Here is a 22358-nt window from a genome sequence, read left to right as displayed (position 1 = left end):
AGTAATAAAGTAATAAATAAAATAAAACAAAACATCAAAAGCAATACAACAATTCATTAGAGAAAGACAGTCTTGAATAAATGTGACTTAATCAACTTTTTAAAATCACCCAACGTTGGTGCATTTCTGACGGGCAGAGGAAGCACATTCCATAGCTTAGGGGCTTTGTATGAAAAGGCTCTTGATTTCTGAAGGATCATGTGACACTGAAGACTGGAGTAATGGCTGCTGAAAATTCAGCTTTGTCGTCATAGGAATAAATTGCTTTTAAAATTAAATTAAAAATGTTTATTCTAATAATATTTCACAATATTACCATTTTACTGTATTTTTGATTGATGCCTTTGCGAACATGAGAAACTTATAAAAAAAAGTAAAAAAAATTATTTACCTACCACTTTTGAATAGTAGTGTTTATATAAGCTTCTGAATGAATCCATGTGACAGTTTTGTGTAAATATAATAAACTTAAAAGTTATTAGGCATTATAAAGTCGTCATCTCCAGTTGGATAACCAATGTTAACCAGCATGAATGAATCCCTGAAGATTTAAATTCATGAGTTGAACTTGAGAACCAAATTAGTTCAATTCATGAATAAATCAATTGTAAATAAATCAAACACAAAAAAAAGCCAAATAAAACCATGAACACAATAGTAGTTAATGCAAGATACTTTTTTGTTTTCAAGCTTGACAGCCTAAGTGCTCATTCATTTTCAAAAGATATTTCTTCAAAGATTCACCTTTTGTGCACCAAGCATGGGGTGAGTAAATATAGAAGGACATTTTATGTTAAGTTTTATATAACTTTCAAATGTAATATAAAGCAAAAAAAAAAAATATATATATATATATATTTTTTTTTTTTTTGCTTTCATTTTTGTGATGCAAGTCAAATTAGCCAAACTAACAGTCATGAGAGAGCGACATAAGTGGCCTTAAGACCAAAGACTGGATTATGTAATCCACCAGCTGGCAGATCTGTTGTTTTGAGCAGTAAGATCGTCTTAGGAAAAACCTGCACATTCACAACGTATCTACAGGAAAAATAATAAAGCATCCATCAACAAAGCCTCTTCCTCTCAAGGCTAATGAGTACACGTAACTTCATACGTAACACAGCTCCAAACAAGGTCAAGATTGCATGCGACATGGACAAGAGGCTGCTTTCCATTTCCTCTTCCAAAGCCTAGGCTTTTCTTTATAGTTATCCCACTCTAAGAAGCCCCCCAAAAACCCTGGTTTAGAGTGATGAGTCAGAATCCAGGCCCCGTGGTGGTCCAAATTATTCACAGATGACTCAGAGCTTTAGCAGAGAGTGGGGAACATCGAGGCATTTGCCTGCAACACAGTGGCTAGTCGTGGATCTTTGGGGTGGCTCTGCTCGTCAGCACACTGCTTATTATGACTCAGCTCTCACGCGGTACACTCTCCCAACGCTGACAACTGAACGCCACTGCAGAGGCGGACCGATGCAGCATCTCCAGTCAGCTAATAGTTCCCTGCGACTCGGAGAGGGCCACGCTGTCACTGTGTGCTTTTTTCTTGTCAGTGTTGTGAAATGCCATATGAAAAGCTTTGGTGCCTCATCTCTATTTCCGTGTCTAAAACGTCTTACTCACTATGCACGACAAACAGGGTAAAGAAGAACCACAGGTGTGCAATTCAAAATAGGACCAATGTGGTTTTCTGCTTCAGTGTTTCCCCCGGGTCGCGGAGGTCACGATGACGTCAAGAACTGAGTTGGAAAGGCTGGAGAAACAGTATGGAAGACACAACAAAAGGGAAGTCGTGGCCTAATGGTTAGAGAGTCTGACTCCCAATCGAAGGGTTGTGGGTTCGAGTCTCGGGCCTGCAGGAATTGTAGGTGGGGGGAGTGCATGTACAGTTCTCTCTCCACCTTCAATACCACGACTTAGGTGCCCTTGAGCAAGGCATCGAACCCCCAACTGCTCCCCGGCCGCCGCAGCATAAATGGCTGCCCACTGCTCCGGGTGTGTGCTCACAGTGTGTGTTCACTGCTCTGTGTGTGTGCATTTCGGATGGGTTAAATGCAGAGCACAAATTCTCAGAATGGGTCACCATACTTGGCTGAATGTCACTTCACTTCACAAAATTACAGAAAAGAAAAACAACCGTGCGAAAGCTTTCAACAGAAAGTCGTTATGAAAACATAGCTCTGCTGATTAAGCTATAGGGATGCAAGATATATTGGTACCATACTGGTTATTGACAAATATTACAGACATGCGGTAACTAACTTACGTCTTCAAAGATTGTAAAGATTGCTCATTGAAAACTGATACTGAAAGATCTAGATTTTTGTAACCATGGATCGCAGTTTTATTTAAACCTGTTCTGGGAGAGCTGTTTAGCTAGAAACAAAAACAGCAGACAGGCTGAATGAAAATGCTAATTCACTCTCTGACAGCAGGTGGAGCTTACGGAACAGTGGAAATTCAGTGTTTTTACTTGGTTACTGATGTAAGCAAAGCAGCGGGTACAGGGCTTTCGGTACGGTGCACGTGTGTAACGAATGACCGAATGCAATATTTTGTATGCGGAACATAGATACATTTTCGTGTTTCCAAATGAACATTAAGTGGCGGAAGTCTCTGCGTTCGGCGCAAATCCCGCCCTGCAGCTGATTCTAAGGCCGGTGACACACTGGCTGCGTGGCGTGAGCGTGCGTTTCTGCTGCGTGTCAGTTTCGTGACAGCTGCCTCGCGTTTTCTGTGTCTTTACACATCAGAATCGTGCCTGACGCGGCGCTGGTGCACTGCAGCTACTGTAGGTGACATAGAGGGAGACCGCCGACAGACCAGGATCTTGTCTTCACGACAACAATATCTATACTTCATGTTGAGCATAAATATAAAGCCTACTGATAAAGGACACTGTCAACAGTATTGACGGCAAAATAGACTATGTTTGACAGGTGCAATATGCCAGTGTGTCACCGGCCTAAGGTTTTCAAAAGGCATCACACGAGTGTAAACACCACTACAACTAGGAAAAAAACGATTGTAATTCAAAAGAACCTCCGTCGGCATTTAAACAGACCTTTGCTCTTAATTCTGATCGGTCCAACGCAATAACGAAATCTGAGCAGGTCTTAAAACTGAAACTGGTGATGCTGCACTTTACACTTTGGAAAAGTTATATATATATATATTTTTTAAATATGAGCAGGTCTACAAGCTGGGATTGGTAATGCTGCACTGTAATCATAGTTATTTATTTATATTTGTCATTATATTTTATTATATGATATTGGTTTGAGACTGAGAGTATTTTATTTAGTGGAGAACTTTGCAGCAGTATTTTATTTCTTATTCTTTTTTTATTTTATATATATTTTATTAAAAAGTATTTTAAAAAAAGTGTAAACAAATTGTTGAAAAAAGTTTATAGTAATAAACAACCTGCAGTTTAATGCTTGCATTTCTTTCCCTTACTGTACCGAAAATGAACCGAACCGTGACTTTAAAACCGAGTTACGTACCGAACCGTGATTTTTGCGTACCGCTACACCCCTAATATATATATATATATATATATATATATATATATATATATATATATATATATATATATATATATATAAATTATACCAACCCCAAATGTTTAGTAATTGGAATTACGTTCTTGTAGTAAAAAAACAAACAAATTTAATGCATGTATTAGTAATAATGGCAGCCTACATCCACTGTGAAATTGCTATGAGTTACTGTCCATGCATGAAGACCAACATGTCTCTAAATTCGATCTGTCGATGGGCTTCATGGTATCAAGCTGAGACAGTGAAACACACACACACACACACACACAGCAATACAAGGGCCTGGACTGAAATTAATGTTCAAATGCAATAAGTCTTGAAGCGATGCAGGGGGTCGTTTAGTCTGAGGGGGTGGCAAGCAGGCAGCAGAATGTCTCTCGGCAGGGAGGCGGGGGCTCTAGGCTTTGTGTACAAGCAGAGCGTTAGCCTGGAAAGTCAACAGCGGGGCCAGTGTATTAAATATGTAGATGCCAGTGGCGTCAATAATGCAGATTTTCTCATTGGTGGCAGGAGCCACTATCATAGTACACCAAACACCAGACACTAAGCTGCTTGACTAAAGTGGGTTTGATGGGCCAGAACTGGATCATGATGTCCACAAAATTTCTATCACGTCCTGACCCAGATGTGAAGTTAAACTTTTCTTTTTTGAGTTTCTTCCATCATACATAATACGGAGTTTACCTGGGTTTAGGTGGCTGAGGTGGTGCCATCCTAAAAGTTAAAGTGATAGTTTAACAAAATGAAAACTCTGTCATCATTTGCTTGCCCTCAGGTCATTCTTTCATCCAAGCAAAAATAATCTGAGGAATGTTTTGACAGTTTTTGCACCATTTTGACTTTCATAAGCAAAAACCACTGAGAAAAGAATTTTTTATTCTCCACAGAAGAAAGAAAGTCACGCAGGTTTGGATCAACATGAAGGGGAGTAAATGACAACAAACATGGAACAAAGTCCATGACATTTAACATATGACATGACATTTGCATTCTTTCACCGATGATAATTAATCTAAACAAACAGCATAATATATGTCAAGTTGCTTATGTTCAGTGTGGCAACATCTATCAGGGACGTAGTCAAAACAGTCCTAATAATGCAGCCTGTCTCACCAAGGAGGATTTGACCTAAACCTTTAATCAACAAGTTGCTTATTAGTGCATTTGCATACATCATCCTGATGCAATAAACCTAAAAAGACCACCTTAAAGCAATTTGAATACAGTATAGAGTATTCATATACACACAGTATGGTAACAAACTGATGTGCTAGTGTTACATAACCTGACAGTAGATTGGATTAGCTATCTAAAGACAAGTAGAGCCATGGACATGTAAGCTGCAAACATGCTGCAACTTGGAAACTGAAATATGTCACTCAGGGGTCTTTTGACCTTCCTTCAACTGAAACTAAGTCAATGTCATGACCCAAAACTGCACTGACAATGCCACCGCTTAACAGAGGCTGGGGGCCATAGTCACACTTTAAGACACTTACAAATGGAATAATTCTACTTGCATTTGTGCACTTTATATCTGGAATGCAAATAAGGGAATTTTAAAGGAATATAAAAATGCCATAAAATTTCACATCACAATCACATATATATATATATATATATATATATATATATATATATAATGTGATTGTGATGTGAAATTTAAATATATATATATATAGGGAAGAGTAATATGCAAGTGCTCCCAAAAAGGTTTAATACATACACCTCAGAAGTTCTAACAAAAATGCAGACATGCACTACTCTTCAAAAGTTTTGGGTTGGTAAGATTTTTTTTCTGAAAAATAAATAGCAGTAAAGGCAATTTTAAGGTACAAAAAATATATATATAATCAATTTCAAATGAATGCTGCTCTTCTAAACATTCTATTCATCAAAGAATTCTCAAGAGAATTAAAAAAAAACAAAAAAACAATTTACACAAAAAATATTAAGCAGCACATCAGTTCCAAACATTGATATTAATAGAAAATCTTTATTGTGCACCAAATTAGCACATTAGAAAGATTTCTGAAGGATCATGTGACACTGAATAACACAATATATTAAAATAAATATTTTTTATTGTAATAATATCTCACAATATTAGTGTTTTTACTATATTTGTATGCTTGGTGAGCATTTTTAATACCGTATTACTATTTCTTATTTTTTGGTGGTTTGGCCCATAAAATGGTAACCAAAACTGCTTCATTACCAAAATTCTTCTAAATATCTTCTTTTGTTTTTCACAGTAGAAAAAAAGTCACACAGGTTTGGGAAAAAGAGTAAATGCTGACAGATGACAGATAACAACTTGTGGGAGAGTAAATGATGACAGAATTTTCATTTTTGGGTGAACTATCCCTTTAAGGTATACATGTATCAAAATGACACTGAAGTGATTTGAACCAAAATTATTGTGGGGAAAAAAACAAAAACCAGTCTAAATCATTTGTATGCCAATGAATCATTCCCATGTTTAACCATTAGGCTTCCAACGGATTATGAATATGAATATGGCATGTCTGTAAAGAGCTGAAGAGCTCCAGATCCAGGGAAGCAGTGTAATGTAGGTCACATTACTGCTCTGCCTCCACACAGCCCCAGTTCTACAGCCCAGGGACTATAGGTAGAGAGTAATGATCAAGGGAGAGGATACACATATATACACACACACACACACACCAGCATGCTGTATTGGGTCATCCACTCCAGCTAGTCCACTTTTCCTGTCCTTTATAAGGTCACCTTCAGAGGTTGTTAAATGAAACCAGCACACTTTTCTCAGGGCAGTGATCCATATCCATACTGAAGTAAATGAGGTTTAACTTATGGTTAAACATTACAGCATTACAGGACAACAGGTGCATCTGATCTAGATCTAGACCAGAAGAAATACCCAGTTGGGTCTGTATAATAGAGAAAATAACCTGTCAAACACTTCAGGGACTATATGTTATGCAGCAAAACCTTAGTCTCCAATTCAATTCAATTCAAAAGCTCAACTGCTAGCTTCATAATAAAAATAACTTTTAGATTTGGAGTGAACTTGTTCAAAAAGATTCTTGATACAATCACCAAAAATTATGTTTGCCATCGCAATTAAATATTGCCACAAAACTACAGCATTTGCAGGTCTGGACAGAACCTAAAGTAAAACAGTTGGAGAGGAAAATGCAATCAAAGCAGAGAAGAGAAGGCAAAAGTGGGAAAAGGGAAACTAATTTTTCAAAGCCAGATTGGAGACATCAAGTGTCAGGATTAAGAGAGATTAAATGTGCCTACAGTTTTTGGCATATTGCTTAACAAAAATGGCATTTAAAAAGCAATTTAAAGACTGCATCTCAGCACAAAACAAACTCCTTCAACATTTTTTATTTTTACAAATGCAAAACCACAGAATGTATGCAAAACTTCTAACTAGAACTAAAACTATTAAAACCCTTTTTTCTAACCAAAATAAAGCAAAAAAAAAAAAATGAAATAAAATACACATTTTAGAAGGAAAAACTTAAAACAAGTTGAAGTACTACAATTATTAAAAACAAAAAAGACTAAAATCTCAAATTAAACTTACTATTTAATTACTCAACTAAAACTAAAATGAAAACTGAAAATATAAAAATAAAAGCTAATTCAACATATTAATAAATACAATAGTATATAATGATACTAAAATAAAACTGATTATAGTTCATTTAAGTGTCTCATTAGCATTAACAGAAAATCTAGAACTTGAAAAGCATGTGATGCATCTTACTTGACAGAATACCAAGAAGAAACGCAACAATCTATCAGCTTAATTTGGATTTCTATGCTGAATACTAACACGTTTGTACATGTATAAGCAAGAAACTCTGAGAAGAAGCCTTCAGGAACTTTGCTTGAGACAATAAATAAAAAAAATTAAATAAACTTACTGTGGAAAATACTGAAAATTATTTGAGCTAATTCTCATAGATCTCTGTTATTTAAGAAGTGACATTACTCAAATATCTAGCATATGTTGAACTGTTTAGGGCTTTTGTGCAATGCTACTTTTTCTTATAGTCAAATTATTTGGCTATCATCGGTGACCATAAAATGAACTACAAACTATATTGTATCAAGACCCCTAAAAGCACATATATTACTTGGTTTGTTGTTATTATTATTAATAAATTGCATTATTTATTGAACACTGGTGTCTTTCATCATACATCAAGATAATGTGAACACTGTGTGCATGACTATCACTTCTGACCTCAACGATATTGCAATGGGACGATTTAGATCCTGCAGATCTCTGAGAGTGTTAAATGAATGGTGTCTCCACTGGAGGGCTAAATAAACAAAGCCCTTTATTGCAGAACCAGACCTGAGGGAAGACAGTGCTGGGGGGATCCTGTGCTAAAAAGGGTATTGATAAGGCCAAGCCATGTGGCGCTGCACTGGTCTGGTGACGCTGGAGGAAGGGCAAGAAGTGCAGCGCTGGGGCAGGCCTGATGATTAAGGGATGACCACAGCAAGTAGTTTTCCATCCCAGGAGAGCCCTGCTCGGAGGACTGGTCAGCACAATATAGAGTCGAAGAAGAAGAGAGAGAGAGAGGCGAGGGGAACATACTTAAGGATAAAGATACAAATCTTGCTTTGGGCATAAGAAACACTGCTTGCCTGAATGTCTATATGACTGATCAGTCTTAAAGGGATAGTTCACCCAAAAATGAAAATTCTGTCATTAATTACTCACCCTCATTTCATCCCAAGCCCACAAGACCTTCCATGCTTCATTACATTTATACCACATTCAAGGCCCAGGAAGGTAGTAAGAATATTGATAGTCCATGTAACATCAATAGCCGCATTTCCACTGTCTGGCCAGTGCGAGCCAGGGCTTAAAGCGGGCCAGCCGGGGCTAATAGCCTTGGGCCAGTAGCACCGACGCCAGAATAGCGCAGGGTTTCCATATTCGAGCCTGAATCTCCGCTGCGCGTCACTAAAACAAGCCCTTTACATGCCTCTCAGGAACAACGTTAACGCAACCCCATCATTTCACCGACAAAGAGCAGTTATCAGAAAACTAAGAAATAAGTCACTGGAACATGCGCGATCACACACGAACATGATAAAAGCTGCCGTTTGTTTGCATGCTTTGTTATATATTCAAATTCAAAAGCATCGATGTTTTACTATAGAATAAGTGATTGATCATAATGAATTAATTTATCAGGACTCAAAATTAATCACACAGAAAAACATTTATTTATATTTTATTTATTTATTTTTAAGCCTGCTTATTCAGTCGAGTCTGTTTCTACTTATTTGTAGCCACAGTCGCCTATACGTCACATTTAGAATGAATGATAATGTGTCTATTTTTATAAAAGCTCCCGAACATAAAACATTATTATATTTTTATGATAGGCTACGTGGAGCTAAACTCTCGAGACGAGACTTAAAACAGATAATATAAATTACTAAATAATTAGACGATTATGATAGAGAATAAGAAGCTGACGTCTGATTTCTCCAAGTGGTTGCATTTACCATGGTTACCATGGTAACGTTAATGTTTGTCGAGCATAGTCTTTTACATCGCATATAAATATTTCTGCCTTGTTTAGTGATTATAATCCACATCGGATCAAGTTATTTCAATCACTCGCTGCTAACTAAGAGTGAGTTTTGATCTCAATTTATTTAAAAAAGTCTTTAATGCTGGTGTTATAGCTGTTATCTTTCTGTAATGATCTGCAGCGCAGACGCTCTCCAGACGCGGAGAAACTCCGCCTTTGTTCATAACCACTCCTCTAGCCCCAGCTGGCCCGCTTTGGCCCAAGGGTTTCATCGGGCCAAAAAACCCTGGCCGTTGGCCCAGAGGAAGCCCCGGCGAGGCACGATCAAGCCCCGGAAGTTACAGTGGAAACGTGACTGGCCCTGGCCCACGCCCGGTTTAAGCTCGACAGTGGAAACACTACTAATGGTTCAACCTACTGTAGGAGAATACTTTTTGTGCAGAAGAGCAGAAATAGTTGAATAATGTTTTTTTTTTTTTTTTTTTTTTTTGTGTACTTCATAAAATTAAGGTTGAACCACTGATGTCACATGGACTATTTTAACGATTTTCTTATTACCTTTCTGAGCCTTAAAAGTGTCAGTTGCATTGCGGTCTATGTAGGGTCAGAAAGCTCTCAGACTTCATCATAAATATCTTTATGTTCCGAAGATTAACGAAGCTCATGAGGGTGAGTAATTAATAACAGAATTTTCATTTTTTGGGTGAACTATCCCTTTAAAGAAACATTGTAAAAATTAGGATCACATGATCATTCATGATGTTTATAGAAGGCATTTACTTAAAAAGTGGGCAACAAAATGAAACAGAATTCAGAGGTCTCGAGTCTTTTTAAAAGCCCCCTTTGTGATGCTCATGGTAGAATGCAAAACACAAATTTTATAAAGAAAAGTTTAGGCATCGCAACACTATAATGCACAAAATTAAAGATTTTAAAATGCTTTTAAAATGAAAAAAGCTATTTAAGAGACAGTTGCTCCTAAAGGGTTACATTTTTGCCATAATTTACAGCTATCCTTTTAAAAATATTTTTTTTTTTAAATAGACATAAAAATGTAAATATCTAAATACGAACTGGAAAATGTTCTTTTAATATTTTAAGGTTGATAAACAAATGAAGGATGTTGTAAATATATACTACGAGTCAATAGAGTCAATCGTTCATTCATTATCTGGCTTGGCTCGGTGTTCATCTTCAGTTCTCTCTTCATAGCAGTTCAGTCAGTGTACTGTACTCTGGGATATTGGTTTGTTTGAACAAACTCAAAAATCTGCTATAGTAACTAATCCAGTAACTAATGCCAATATGTGCTCTTGAAAAGCTTTTAAAGAGTTGAATTTTCCTATCATAAACTATCACCATTCCTTTAAGTTTCTGCTATTATCTAGGCAAGATTGCAGAAACAATTAAATATCCATTATTGGTCAACCAACCTACTTAAAAAATAAATAAATCTATAAAGATAGAGAGAGCTATATAAGCTGCCGATATATATCGTCCATCTCTAAACTAACTTAGTTCCTAGGAGTGTTTTATCTCAATGTCAGGACACTAATCAAAACATAAATATACTACACAACAAAACGAAAAAATCTAAATGTCACCAAAAAACTAGTTAGTTGTTGGACAACTAGTTGAAATTTCATTCTTGAAAAGAACATAATGACACCAAAGTGATTCTACCAAATGCCATACCTGATTAAAGGTTTCAAAGCTTTGCTATTTGAAACCCACTACTATTCTTAAAGGGTGAACTTTGCCTTTTGAAAGTGCAGCGAACTACACGACGCACCTGGGCATGCCAGCACCAAACAGAATGAAAACGAGCCCCCGTCCAACCCACTCAGCTTAATTGCTCAACAACTGCAGAGAAGCGGGGAATCAATCATATTTCCATTCAATTAGCCAGCCAGCAGTTTGAGAGGAGGTGACAGACCTCTTTTAAACAAATGAAAAACAGGCAGGAAGATACAACCTTGGAGGACCTGTGAGGGAGATGCTGCTGGCAGCTTTATGGTCAGGAGAATGTTGCACAATGCTATAAATGCTCAGGTTTTTGTGATCCAAGGCTTACATAACCTGGCACAGGTGCTTTTTTTTTTTTTTTTTTTTGTGATGGACCGATAAAAGCTTGTTGATGCAATGAGAAATCCAAGAAAACACGTATTAAAGCACATTATACTAACCCCAATCTGGAAAGAGAGTTCAGAGGCAGATCTGAAATAACATGCACAATGGAATCACAACGCACAATGGTAGCTTTTGCTCTCAAAATGCTTCAAGCCTACAGTTTTACGGACAGCTTTGGCATTTGTACACACTGTCCCCTTTGAGATGAAGCACCCAGATCTCTTAACAGGGAAAAAAAGACAAGACAATCTGGTCTTCAGCTCTCTCTTATCCACTCCTGACCTCCCAAGAGGCACATTTAGGGAAAAACGAAAAAGAGAGAAGACCTTAAGTCGAGTCCTAATTAATATCTGGCCCAGAAAACATCATTCAGAAGTGCAAATAACGGCTACGGATGCCAATGGTGGTTTATAAGTAATGATTTGTGAATCCTTGAGGAGCATCTCTCTCACTCTCTCTCCTTGGCCACTGCTGTCGGCCTTGTTTGTCCCAGTGCAGTTCTAAATTTGTCCATATAGACTGTCGAAGCGGAGGCTAGTTCATTCTACCGTCAGCTGAAATGAAAACAAGCTGAGGGGAGCCACACTCGCTTCTCTTAAGTGTCAGGTCTGATCACAGTGGAGATGAACACACAGGCCTAGAGGCCTAGGGGAGGCAATGAGCTGGATTGATTTATTGATCAAATATTCCTCACTGTGTTTTGTGGTTTCAGCTGCAAGCGATTACTCAGAAATGAAATTCTATTACAGGAAATAGGCGAGCCGCAGGGGTTTCAAATGTTGCAAGGATCTGATGGTATTCTGAGCACTTCAGAGCGTGCAAAGGACAAGTGATGTACTCTACATACTTTGCTTGCCGAATGCATACAGAATGTGCGTTCTTGGGTTACTACTCTTCAAAAACTACTTTTAATCTTTAGGATATGGACATGTTCAAGGAGTCCTAAAAATGACAAAACAGACAAAAATTACAATCTGCAGACATAGAGCAATAAGTACAAATTATTGCGACAGACAGACAGACAGACAGACAGACAGACAGACAGACAGACAGACAGACAGAGAGATAGATAGATAGATAGATAGATAGATAGATAGATAGATAGATAGATAGATAGATAGATAGATAGATAGATAGATAGATAGATAGATAGATAGATAGATAAAAAACAAAACACAATCTAATTATTTTAAATGCTACAAGTGTATTTAGGCAAGACAAAATTTTAAGTTACATTTTATACTGTTTTTAAATTATGAGCATCTCAAAAACACACACAAAAAAAAACATGTAACAATGTAAAAACTTGGAAAATTAACGGTTACATTTTTAGTATCAGCCAAAACAAAATGTAAAAAAAAACATTGGTAACATTTTGACTATTTACGACTCATTAATTAACTTTATAAGTTAACATGAATTAACAATGAAAAATGCTTCAGCATTAGTTGATGTCAATTTTAACATGAGCAGACAATTATTATTAAAATCAAAAGCTGCATCTGGTAATATTATTTAATAGACTTGAGTTGAGCTTAAATAAACTAACAATGAACAGTTATATTTTTATTAAGTAACAACAACAATTTTTTTAAATACTGTAACAAATGCATTACTCATTGTTAGTTTAGATTAGATAATGCATTAACTTACATTAACTAATGGGACCTTAATGTAAAGTGTTACCAGAAAAAGTTCATTATTACCAATATGGTACCAACATAGTACCTTACAGTAACATCCGTGATTAATAAAGCAACATATCATGTAATTAGTTTGATTAAAATTGTAAACAGCTTGATATTGATAAATGTAAATAAAAACAAATACAATTATTTTTACAAATATATATTTCGATGGCACACAATAGACGCTTTATGGAGCTTGAAATAAATCTAAATCTGATTATAGCTCTACAAAAGAAAGTCTGGATGTGATCGGAGCGGGAGGGGGCTGGGTGAACGGGCTACAGCGATCATCTGAAGCGCAGCTGCTGTCAGTGCCTGTCTGAAGAGGGACCATACTCTAATGCCATGCCAAGGGCGCCCGTGGCCACACTGACCCAGATGAAAAATAGTATCCCTTCATCTAGACAACACCTGGCCACAGATACATTGTCTGCTCCGCATGGAAACAATACACTGTCACTGACACATCTATTTGTTTTCCTTAATTGCTGGATCAATGTTGTCATGACCAGACATCAGAGGAAGATCCAATGCGGATGCTGATCAAACACTGATGATGAAGAATTTATGAGAGGACGGCGGTTAAAGAGACAGTTCAAACTAAAATTATTTGTACCAAACAAAATGTTGTAAGCTTTTACAAAAAAATTAAAATAAGGCTTTCAAGCTCCAAAAAGCACTACAGAAATATCATAAATAGGTCATGAATCCATTCCAAATCCAAAAATATACACAAGCAAGATTATCAGTGAAATCCCATATTATAATGGTGTTTATGATCCTATTTCTGTGCATTACTTAATATGCATACAATGTGATTCAATGTTTAAATGTCTTTTCAGACTCATCGAGCTTACATTCCTCAAAACATTCAATCCTTAATGATAAAAAAAAGTACAAAAAAACAAATAGGGGAAACTACTGCCATCACAGATGAGTGAATGCCGCACATGATGCTACAACATGCAAATCCTTCCCTCAGCAACAGATATTTCCTCCATCATTGATTCTATCATTCATGACACAGCTGTGTGGTGTAGTGTGCCATTTGTTTCATTACCATAGCCGCTCCCTTGGGCTGTGTGTGTCTGTCGCACGTCTTTTGTGCGTGGGTATGCATGTATGTGTCTGTTTTGTGTACGTCGTCCATATGTGTGTGGTTTACAGCTGTGAGAGACGGGGGTTTAATGAGCTTTAGGAGAGCGGTCCTCTATCCATTAGTGTTTATCAGGACTCCCCATGGGCTCGGAGGCCCTGCTCACCACAGGAGGAGGAAACAACCTCTCTTCCCCAACCTCCATTTTTAGCCTCACATTCACCACACATCCCCATTTATCAGCGCACAACAACTAAACCAGGCTGTTAGATAACATCGCTGATAACATCATGTTTAATGTCAACTAAAATAGAACGGGTATTCCTGTTTAACTTGATTTTGAATTTAGAGGGAGTTAATTAACATACTGCCAAATGAAATGCGGCATATCACTGAAAATGCTGCTGTTATGCATTTCGTATTGTACTGAGTGACTGAAAGGAAGGGGGGAAATGCTAAATGTAAATAATAATAAGCACTAACCATATAGATTTTAAAATATATTTTAAGTATATTTTTTAAATATACTTTGAATTCCATCATTGAGTGGTTGCATGGTAAAAAAAAAAAACAAATTACCCGTATTTTCCGGACTATAAGTCGCACTTTTTTTCATAGTTTGGCTGGTCCTGCGACTTATAGTCAGGTGCGACTCGTTTATCTAAATTAATTTGACATGAACCGAGAGAAATGAACCAAGAGAAATGAACCAATATAAAACATTACCGTCTCCAGCCGCGAGAGGGCACTCTATGCTGCTCAGTGCTCCTGTAGTCTACACTGAAGACATAGAGCGCCCTCTCGCGGCTGTAGAGAGTAATGGTTTCTCTTGGTTCTAAATAAATGCGACTTATAGTCCAGTGCGACTTGTATATGTTTTTTTCCTCATCATGATGTATTTTTGGACTAATGCGACTTATACTCAGGTGCGACTTATAGTCCGAAAAATACGGTGATTACATTTAGACGGTGATGTTACTTTGAATTCCATCATTGACCGGTTGCATGGTAAAATAATTTAAAAAAAATAAATAAAAAATAGAATTTAGACTGTGATGTTACTTAGAATTCCATCATTGAGTGGCTACAGGGAAATAAAATTAAATTAAATAAAATACACAGCCTAAAATATGTACAATGAAAAATCTGGGTGCCAAAGCAAAGACTGTTGAGGAACAATATATAACAATATTGGCTCTTATTCACGAGTTCACGCTTACATATAATTAGCTGAGGTATGGTATGCGTATTTGGCGTGCTGTCCGGGGAAGGGCTCTGAGCTCGGGAATGGCCCGAACCTAGAGTACCCCCCATTCCCCGTCTATTTATAAAGTGAACTCGAAGTGAGGAGATGACGTGGAGGAAGAATGCTGATAAGCCGTCAATGGATAGAGTTAAGTCAGCGATATTTATACTATTGTATTGATTACTTGATTGTGGTCCACCTGTGTTGATTAGGCTAAGTATCTGACGCGCTCCTCCCGATTTTTGTTACTAAAACATCATTTAAATGTTAGCCTGCATTCTTCCTAAGTCAGAAATGTCATGCCACTGGTAGGTTGCTACCATCATCAGAGCTCTGGATTTGTAACTAAGCTTATTCACCGTGCCATCACCAACCTCCCCTATCAATTTTTACTTCTCTTTTTCTTCTTCTGCTTTCCAAACATACACACGCAGCCACCCTTTCCTCGCACTCTAGAGGGAGCAGAACAAAGGGGATCTCCACTTTTCTCCTAGGACTATTATTAGATCTTCAACCCAGCGACAAAATAATCACACGTTCAGCTGAATCACCACGCAGGCAGCGGAAGCTTCAGTCCTGAAAGTATGCGAAGTGAGCAAGCCTCCGTTTAGAACAAAAATAAACTGATGTGGCTAAATGGAAGATGATACATTACTCTGGAATATAAATGTGTGAAATAATGCATATAAACCACTCTAACTGTGGTTTGACAATAAAATAATTGCGCATTCCAGCACCAAAGGGTTAAATCAATCTTTTTCACTTTAAGATCACTGTCAGACAAATGGTTGACATTCATCCATCTCAGGCGAAATGACCATATAACACTCTCCTGGGGATCAGATATTAGTCAGGGTCAGTAGCCTAGAATAAACCTTCACATCGGAGTGTCTTCACAGAAATTGGTATATTGAGCACTGCAAAAATCTGAATGGGGAAATAGCTCTGTGATTCCCCAGAAAGACTGTATTTGTGCGTTTGTTTGTGCCAGAGCAAAAGGGATTCTCCACAGCAGGCCGTGGCAGCCTGTTGCTGACATTTGAATGAAATTCAAACACCGAAAACAATAACCTCTTTGTGAGGTGGTCAGAGTTTGTCAGATACAAACACAGTGTAGATCTGTATAGGCTGGTCCAAATATGAGCTGGTTGAGCAAATGCATTAAAGGACATATCCAAATATTATCTGAGGACCTCTTGTGCTTTAGAACCCCCCCATCTGAATTTCGAATGGCGCATTTGCACAGGACAAGCAAAGCCTGTGATTTTACTCAAATTTACTGACTTGTTTCCTGGATATTATGTAGGCTTTGCGTAACATTACAGTATATATTGTAAACAGAAGAATCTTCCTGCTATACATGTCATCCATCTCCATCTGATCATTCTTTTGTTTTTGCTCTACTGACTGTTTTTAGCTTTCTCTTCGGCAAATGATATAGTAGTACGGTGTATAGCGATATAACCCAGCACCCAAAATACTATCAAAACAGAGCCGTTGTTAACTGACAAGCTGCGCAAATCCACACTGATAATGAACGTGGATTTGCGCAGCTTGTCAGTTATCATCAGCTCTGTGCAGTAACAGCTGCTCTATGTGAAATCACGCACCTGAAGGAGTTTACCACTGATTAGAGAGCAGGCTTTACTGACAAGATGCGCATTAATTATCGGCCGATATTTATCGTGCACCCCTACTAAAAATGCACACAGGAAACATAAAGCTTGAAAAAATAATACACAACACTGCCAAATCACAGAGATGCCGATTCGCACAGGACTAATATTATCACAGGATGAGTTCAGACAAATATTCTAGGTAATTTGCAATTTTTGGAATTTTAACTTCACAAATTTGGCCGATTAACACGGGATTAAGATCACAGACACGCTTTGCAGTTATTACAATTGACTAGAGGTCAAAAGGTTATACTCATCATGTGCGAATAAGGAGCTATTGATTGAGCACAAATCTTAATATTCTTATAAACAGCATTTAATAGTACACAGATTATCATGTCCAATAATATTAAGAATATTCATATTAATGTTGAATGAAATCTTGGATATTTAAATTTAATATCTAATAATATTCAAATTTATATCACTCTAATAAAATGCACAATACTGAGATTATAATCAATGTCTAATCAATCAATAATTACTTCGTGTGTACATTTTTGTAAAATATTCATTCCAAGTTATATTCTAAATATTCAGTTAATAATCAATGCCCGACAACATTCAGAATATTCAAATTATATTCAGTTTCTAACAATTCTCGGAATATTCTCTACTCTTCTAGAGAAACACGTGCCGGGAAAAAGTAACCACATATGCAAAATATACATTAGAGTCACAAAATGGATACAGACGATGCTTAAAAAAAATGAAACGTGAGAAATCAATAAAGCACAGCAGAAATATCCTGATTCTGGAAGTGTGCAGCTATTTGCGCAGCCATTTATCACTTCAGCCATTAGATTTGTATGTATGAGTATTTAATGCTCATAAAGATTCTGCATGGTTGGGCTATTTATAGCAACCCAATGACGTTGTTTATCAAACGTAACCCCTTCCCACAGATCTCGCCTAGAATCCAAAACACCGCGAGACCACACTGCTCTCTTCACTACACTAGGACAAGGCTGTTCGCGATGAATGTATAGACAGGTGTGTCGCAGCATATGGCGATGGCACACACAGCTGCCGACATCTTGAGAGAAAAAGGTAACTGTGTGCATGAAACATGCATGGATTCAAAAGCAGTCGTGCTCTGTTATATCATCGACTTGATACAGACGACGTGGATGCTGTATGCTCGCTCACATTACAATCTGATAAGCATGCTCTCGTGTCAGATCAAAACATATTGATAACAATTTATCACAAAGGAAATGGTAGCGTCAGAATTATTATAGTGAAGCGCTGCGTAAATGTGGGGAATACAGGAGCTCGTACCCCATCAGAGGACTACAGGGGTCATTGGAGAACGGAGGGTGTAGCCTATTCAGTAAAAAAAATTAAATGGACTACAATATGAACTGCAAAATCTGCTTGTATTTGTACTAAAATAGCCTATATGATAAATGTATTTCATATCAGAATGACTGTAATAGTCATTTTTTCTTTTATTTCTAACATTTTAATAATATCAATAGTATCATGAAACAATATAGTAATAATACAAATAATAAAATTATTGTCACACCTGTAGACGATATCCTGGCGGTGCACATGAACTATTACCAATCTGAAAACGCTCATATTTTTTGTCTTAAGTTGCCAGACCTAAACTTTACGCACGTTGAAATGTACGGAACATTTTTGAGCTGTTAAGTTCCCTAAACGAAATGTAACATTGTGCTTCTCATGCACAAACACGCAGATAACTGCAGGTTACTTCAGCTGCATGAACACCGGAGCAGGAATTAGTTTCCTTTTGTCCTTCGTCCCTCACGTTTTTACCCTTGAGCTCTTTAATGTTTACAAACTTAATACCGTATAACACGCGGTATAAAACCGCTACACGAGTGAGTGAGTGAAACAAATGAAGCGCGAAGGTGCACCGGTACTTAACTATTTACACAGGTGCTGGAGACACAGGTCGAGACATTCCCCCTCCACCTCGTCCTCCGAGATCAGGTCCGTCAAGGGGCGCATCGGTAGAGGTACGTCCTCCTGGAGAGGTGGCCTCATCTCCCGCAAGAAGAGCTCCAAGAATCTCTTGAATGTTTTCTCCTCGTTGGCAGAGCTGGCCATCGCTTCTCATTCCTGGAGAGACTAGAGACAGCTGGAGCCGGGCAAGAAGTCTACACTACTTTGAATCAGGCTGGAGGCAGCGACTCCGTAGTCGCGCGAGTTGGGGAGGGCGCGCGCTAGTGTGAACGGAGAGGGATTCGCGCAACAGACGTGCGTGACGTCAAACAGGGGCGGGGCATGGAGATGAGGGGGCGAAATAACCTTACAATTAACCCATTTGATTCCATATATTTGTGACGGAAATGTAGTCTACTTTTGACTTTGAAGGGTCTAAACTGATGATGCAGCCTGTTTTACACAGAACGCTTCATTTACATGGTGTAAATAGTCACGTGACACGAGTGTTTTCATTCTTGTATGTCAAAGCGCTGTATGGAAGCAGGTGAAACGTCAGTCATATATCATGCTTGATACATATAACTTTGAACTTTCTAATACTAATGTATTATTCAGATTCTTCTGTCTTATGTAAATCATGGTATGTATTGTAAAAGTCACAATTATGACCTGTGGGAAAACCCACAGCTCCGTAGTTTCACACCAGTTATAGGTGTGACTTGTGACTTATTTTACAAATAAATGGGAAAATTTAGACATTTCATGGTTTTAGAAGTATAAAATCCTACTCACTGACTGACCACATAAATAGCCTATGTGTGGTTACACTATTTTGCAGAGCTAACAGGTTAAAACTGTTTTATATAAAGTATCTTAATCTAATCTAGTTATTTTAATACATTTTGTATTTTTATAAACGTAATTAAAGCTTAAATAATTCAAATAATAGATATTCCAAAACCTCGTTTTGTTTTCCCATTCGTATTTTTATAATTTAGTAATTTTACCTTTTTACATTTCGTATGTAATTTAGGCATTTTTGCACGGGTTGTGTTCTGTATTTTTTTTATGAGCAAAAAAAAGGATATGTATACTGGGGAAAAAACATGAAAAAGTATGCTACGGGCACGTTTCGGACTATATTTAAAACAGTCATAGTGTGAAAATATACATTATTTCCAGTAGACGCAGGTCCGTCATACGCGCACTAAGCCACATTAATGTCGTTGCTGCGTGAAAGTATGACGTCTGCAAAACCCCTGTGACGTAACCAGAATATGCTTCGTTTTTAATGCTGGATTTGGACTTGTCGGCATTTTTAAGACCTCATTTGTCACAATTTCGAGTGAGTTTCAACGTTATCTAGCTGTTTAGACGGATCATAACCTTTTTCTGCCAATGCTAAAATAATTAGCCAAGTGAGTATTCTTAATGGCCCCAATATCAATGTATTCAAAACTGTCACTATGAAACTATGGTGGCTAGTCCTCAGAAATTTGATGCACATTAGGGTATTATTAAAATCTAATTAGGCAATTATACTAGTAGCCTAATCTATTGAGAGACTGTGATTCAGACGCCGTATGAAACAATTACATTTAATCGTTTAATCGAAACGGCCACGGTTTACTTCGACAGAGCTCTTAGAGAAAATGTTTATGAGTGAGAAAACTCGGTAAGTGATGTTCTGTGTGCCTGTATATAGGACATCAGAGCTTAAGCTAAAAATAACAAGTGTTGTAGATTTCACATCATCGCTGGGAATTAACTGTTCCGCTCCCAGGCTTAGTTCAGCGGTGGGTTGCCAGATATTTAACCCTTAACATTAAAATGACAGAAAAAAAATAAAAGCTTCTTACATGGCTTAAAAGATATCCTATATTTACTGTGGTTTTAGGACATGCCTTGTTAGTTCAGCCAGGACTGCTAGATCCTATTAAAGCAAAATTAACCCTTTCAAGAATGCATCAGCCTAATTAATTTTCTAACAAAATAGGCTATTATAGTTAGGCACATATAGTCAGCTACTGCTGAGAGAAAAAAAACACCTACAAATATTTTTAACTGCTGGATGGGGATCCCATATTTGTAATGAGTTCACACTATTGTTAGTTCAGCTGAGGAATGCCAGATACTATCATTAACCATTAAAATGACAGGAAACAATCTAAAAGCTTCTAACACAGTTTGAAGGATTATTTGTTTTAGAACATGTTCGTTTAACTGGGGGATTGGCTAGGTCGTTTAAATGGCAAAATTAACCCTTTCATTAATGTACTGGTGTATTTTCACACAACATATTAAGGTTAGACAACTACAGCTATTTAAGAGGAATTCAAATGACAGAAAGAGAGCTCAGAGGGTCTATGATAATATCTAACACCTTATTAATCTTTTCGAAATTGTAGGGTAACCACAGTTCCTGGCAAAATATCATAGTTACCACAGCTATTGCTAGGTAACGAAAATGACAGAACAATTATGAAAGCTTTTGAAGTGAGTAATGACAACTGTATTTCTAAACTGGTTACCATGGTGCATATTTGTAAAGAACAACAAAGTGTAGCCTTGCCTGTATAGAGCAATCTGAAACTGTATTCGTAGTCAGCTAGTCTAACCTGTCATATTCATCTTCAAAATTATAAGTCTTAAGGTAGAGCGAGGTGTGATGCAGTGACCCAGGATGACAGTTGCACAGCAGTGTAGGAATACCCAGTGTACCTTCCTCCTCACCTGAGAAAGCCTGAGGCCAAGAGCCTGTTAGGACACATCCAGACAGTCACCCATCTTAAACCAGCCATGACAAATGATGTAATCCTATTAGTCCAGCACTCCGTCGCAGGCAGTTCTTCAATCATGATCTGTTCATGTGTCTAACACAGAGGTTAAAAACATCAAGTACCCAATGTCCCCTTCTTCCCACATGAACATAAAGCATTTAAGTCCGTTCTTCTGCCGGGTGTCTCAACTATCCATTGCCAGCCAAGGAAATATGAGGTGAAGTGCTCATATTTTATCTTTGTGCTGATGTAATGCTGGCTTCCCAGTGTATAATTCAATTAGAGCGATGAACCTCACACATATACGCTGGGAGTGAATGAACCTGGATGATATACTGATATTGATATTGAAGTTATTAATGTTACTTGGAGGTGAATGTGAGCGGTAAACTCTTTATCTCTATACTGTCACTCACGCATAAATCATGGCAGAAAGTCATTCTGATGTGACCTGTGCAACACAATGTACACAACAAAACCTTCTCACTGGGTTCATTAGGGCCAAATTATTCAATACACTATTACAAATTGAGTTAATTGCATATTATGGCACAAAGTCTGGGCTTATGTGAATTAGGTGACATGATTAACGACTGCCGATTGTCCATTAGTTTGACTAATCACTAGCACTTGAAGTGGCACAAATACAATTTTGCATATATTATATACAGAATATTAGCCAAGTAAAGTGTTGGAGA

General features: G+C 37.5%; 1 protein-coding gene across 2 annotated transcripts in view; it reads right to left on the bottom strand.

Annotated features, from left to right (window-relative positions):
- The window catches only part of ppm1e (protein phosphatase, Mg2+/Mn2+ dependent, 1E), a 51902-nt gene extending 32758 nt beyond the window's left edge, over positions 1-19144 (bottom strand). For both annotated transcript variants that reach the window (XM_059538597.1, XM_059538598.1), the window contains exon 1: positions 18861-19144. In XM_059538597.1, coding sequence (XP_059394580.1) covers positions 18861-19042 — 182 coding nt within the window. In that variant the 5' untranslated portion in view covers positions 19043-19144. The remainder of the gene's footprint in view (positions 1-18860) is intronic.
- Positions 19145-22358: the final 3214 nt, after the last annotated feature.

The sequence above is a fragment of the Carassius carassius genome, chromosome 45 (genome assembly GCF_963082965.1).
Source record: "Carassius carassius chromosome 45, fCarCar2.1, whole genome shotgun sequence".
Lineage (NCBI taxonomy): Eukaryota > Metazoa > Chordata > Actinopteri > Cypriniformes > Cyprinidae > Carassius > Carassius carassius.
Note: the sequence above shows the minus strand (reverse complement) of the source record. Positions and strands in the feature narration are given on the sequence as shown.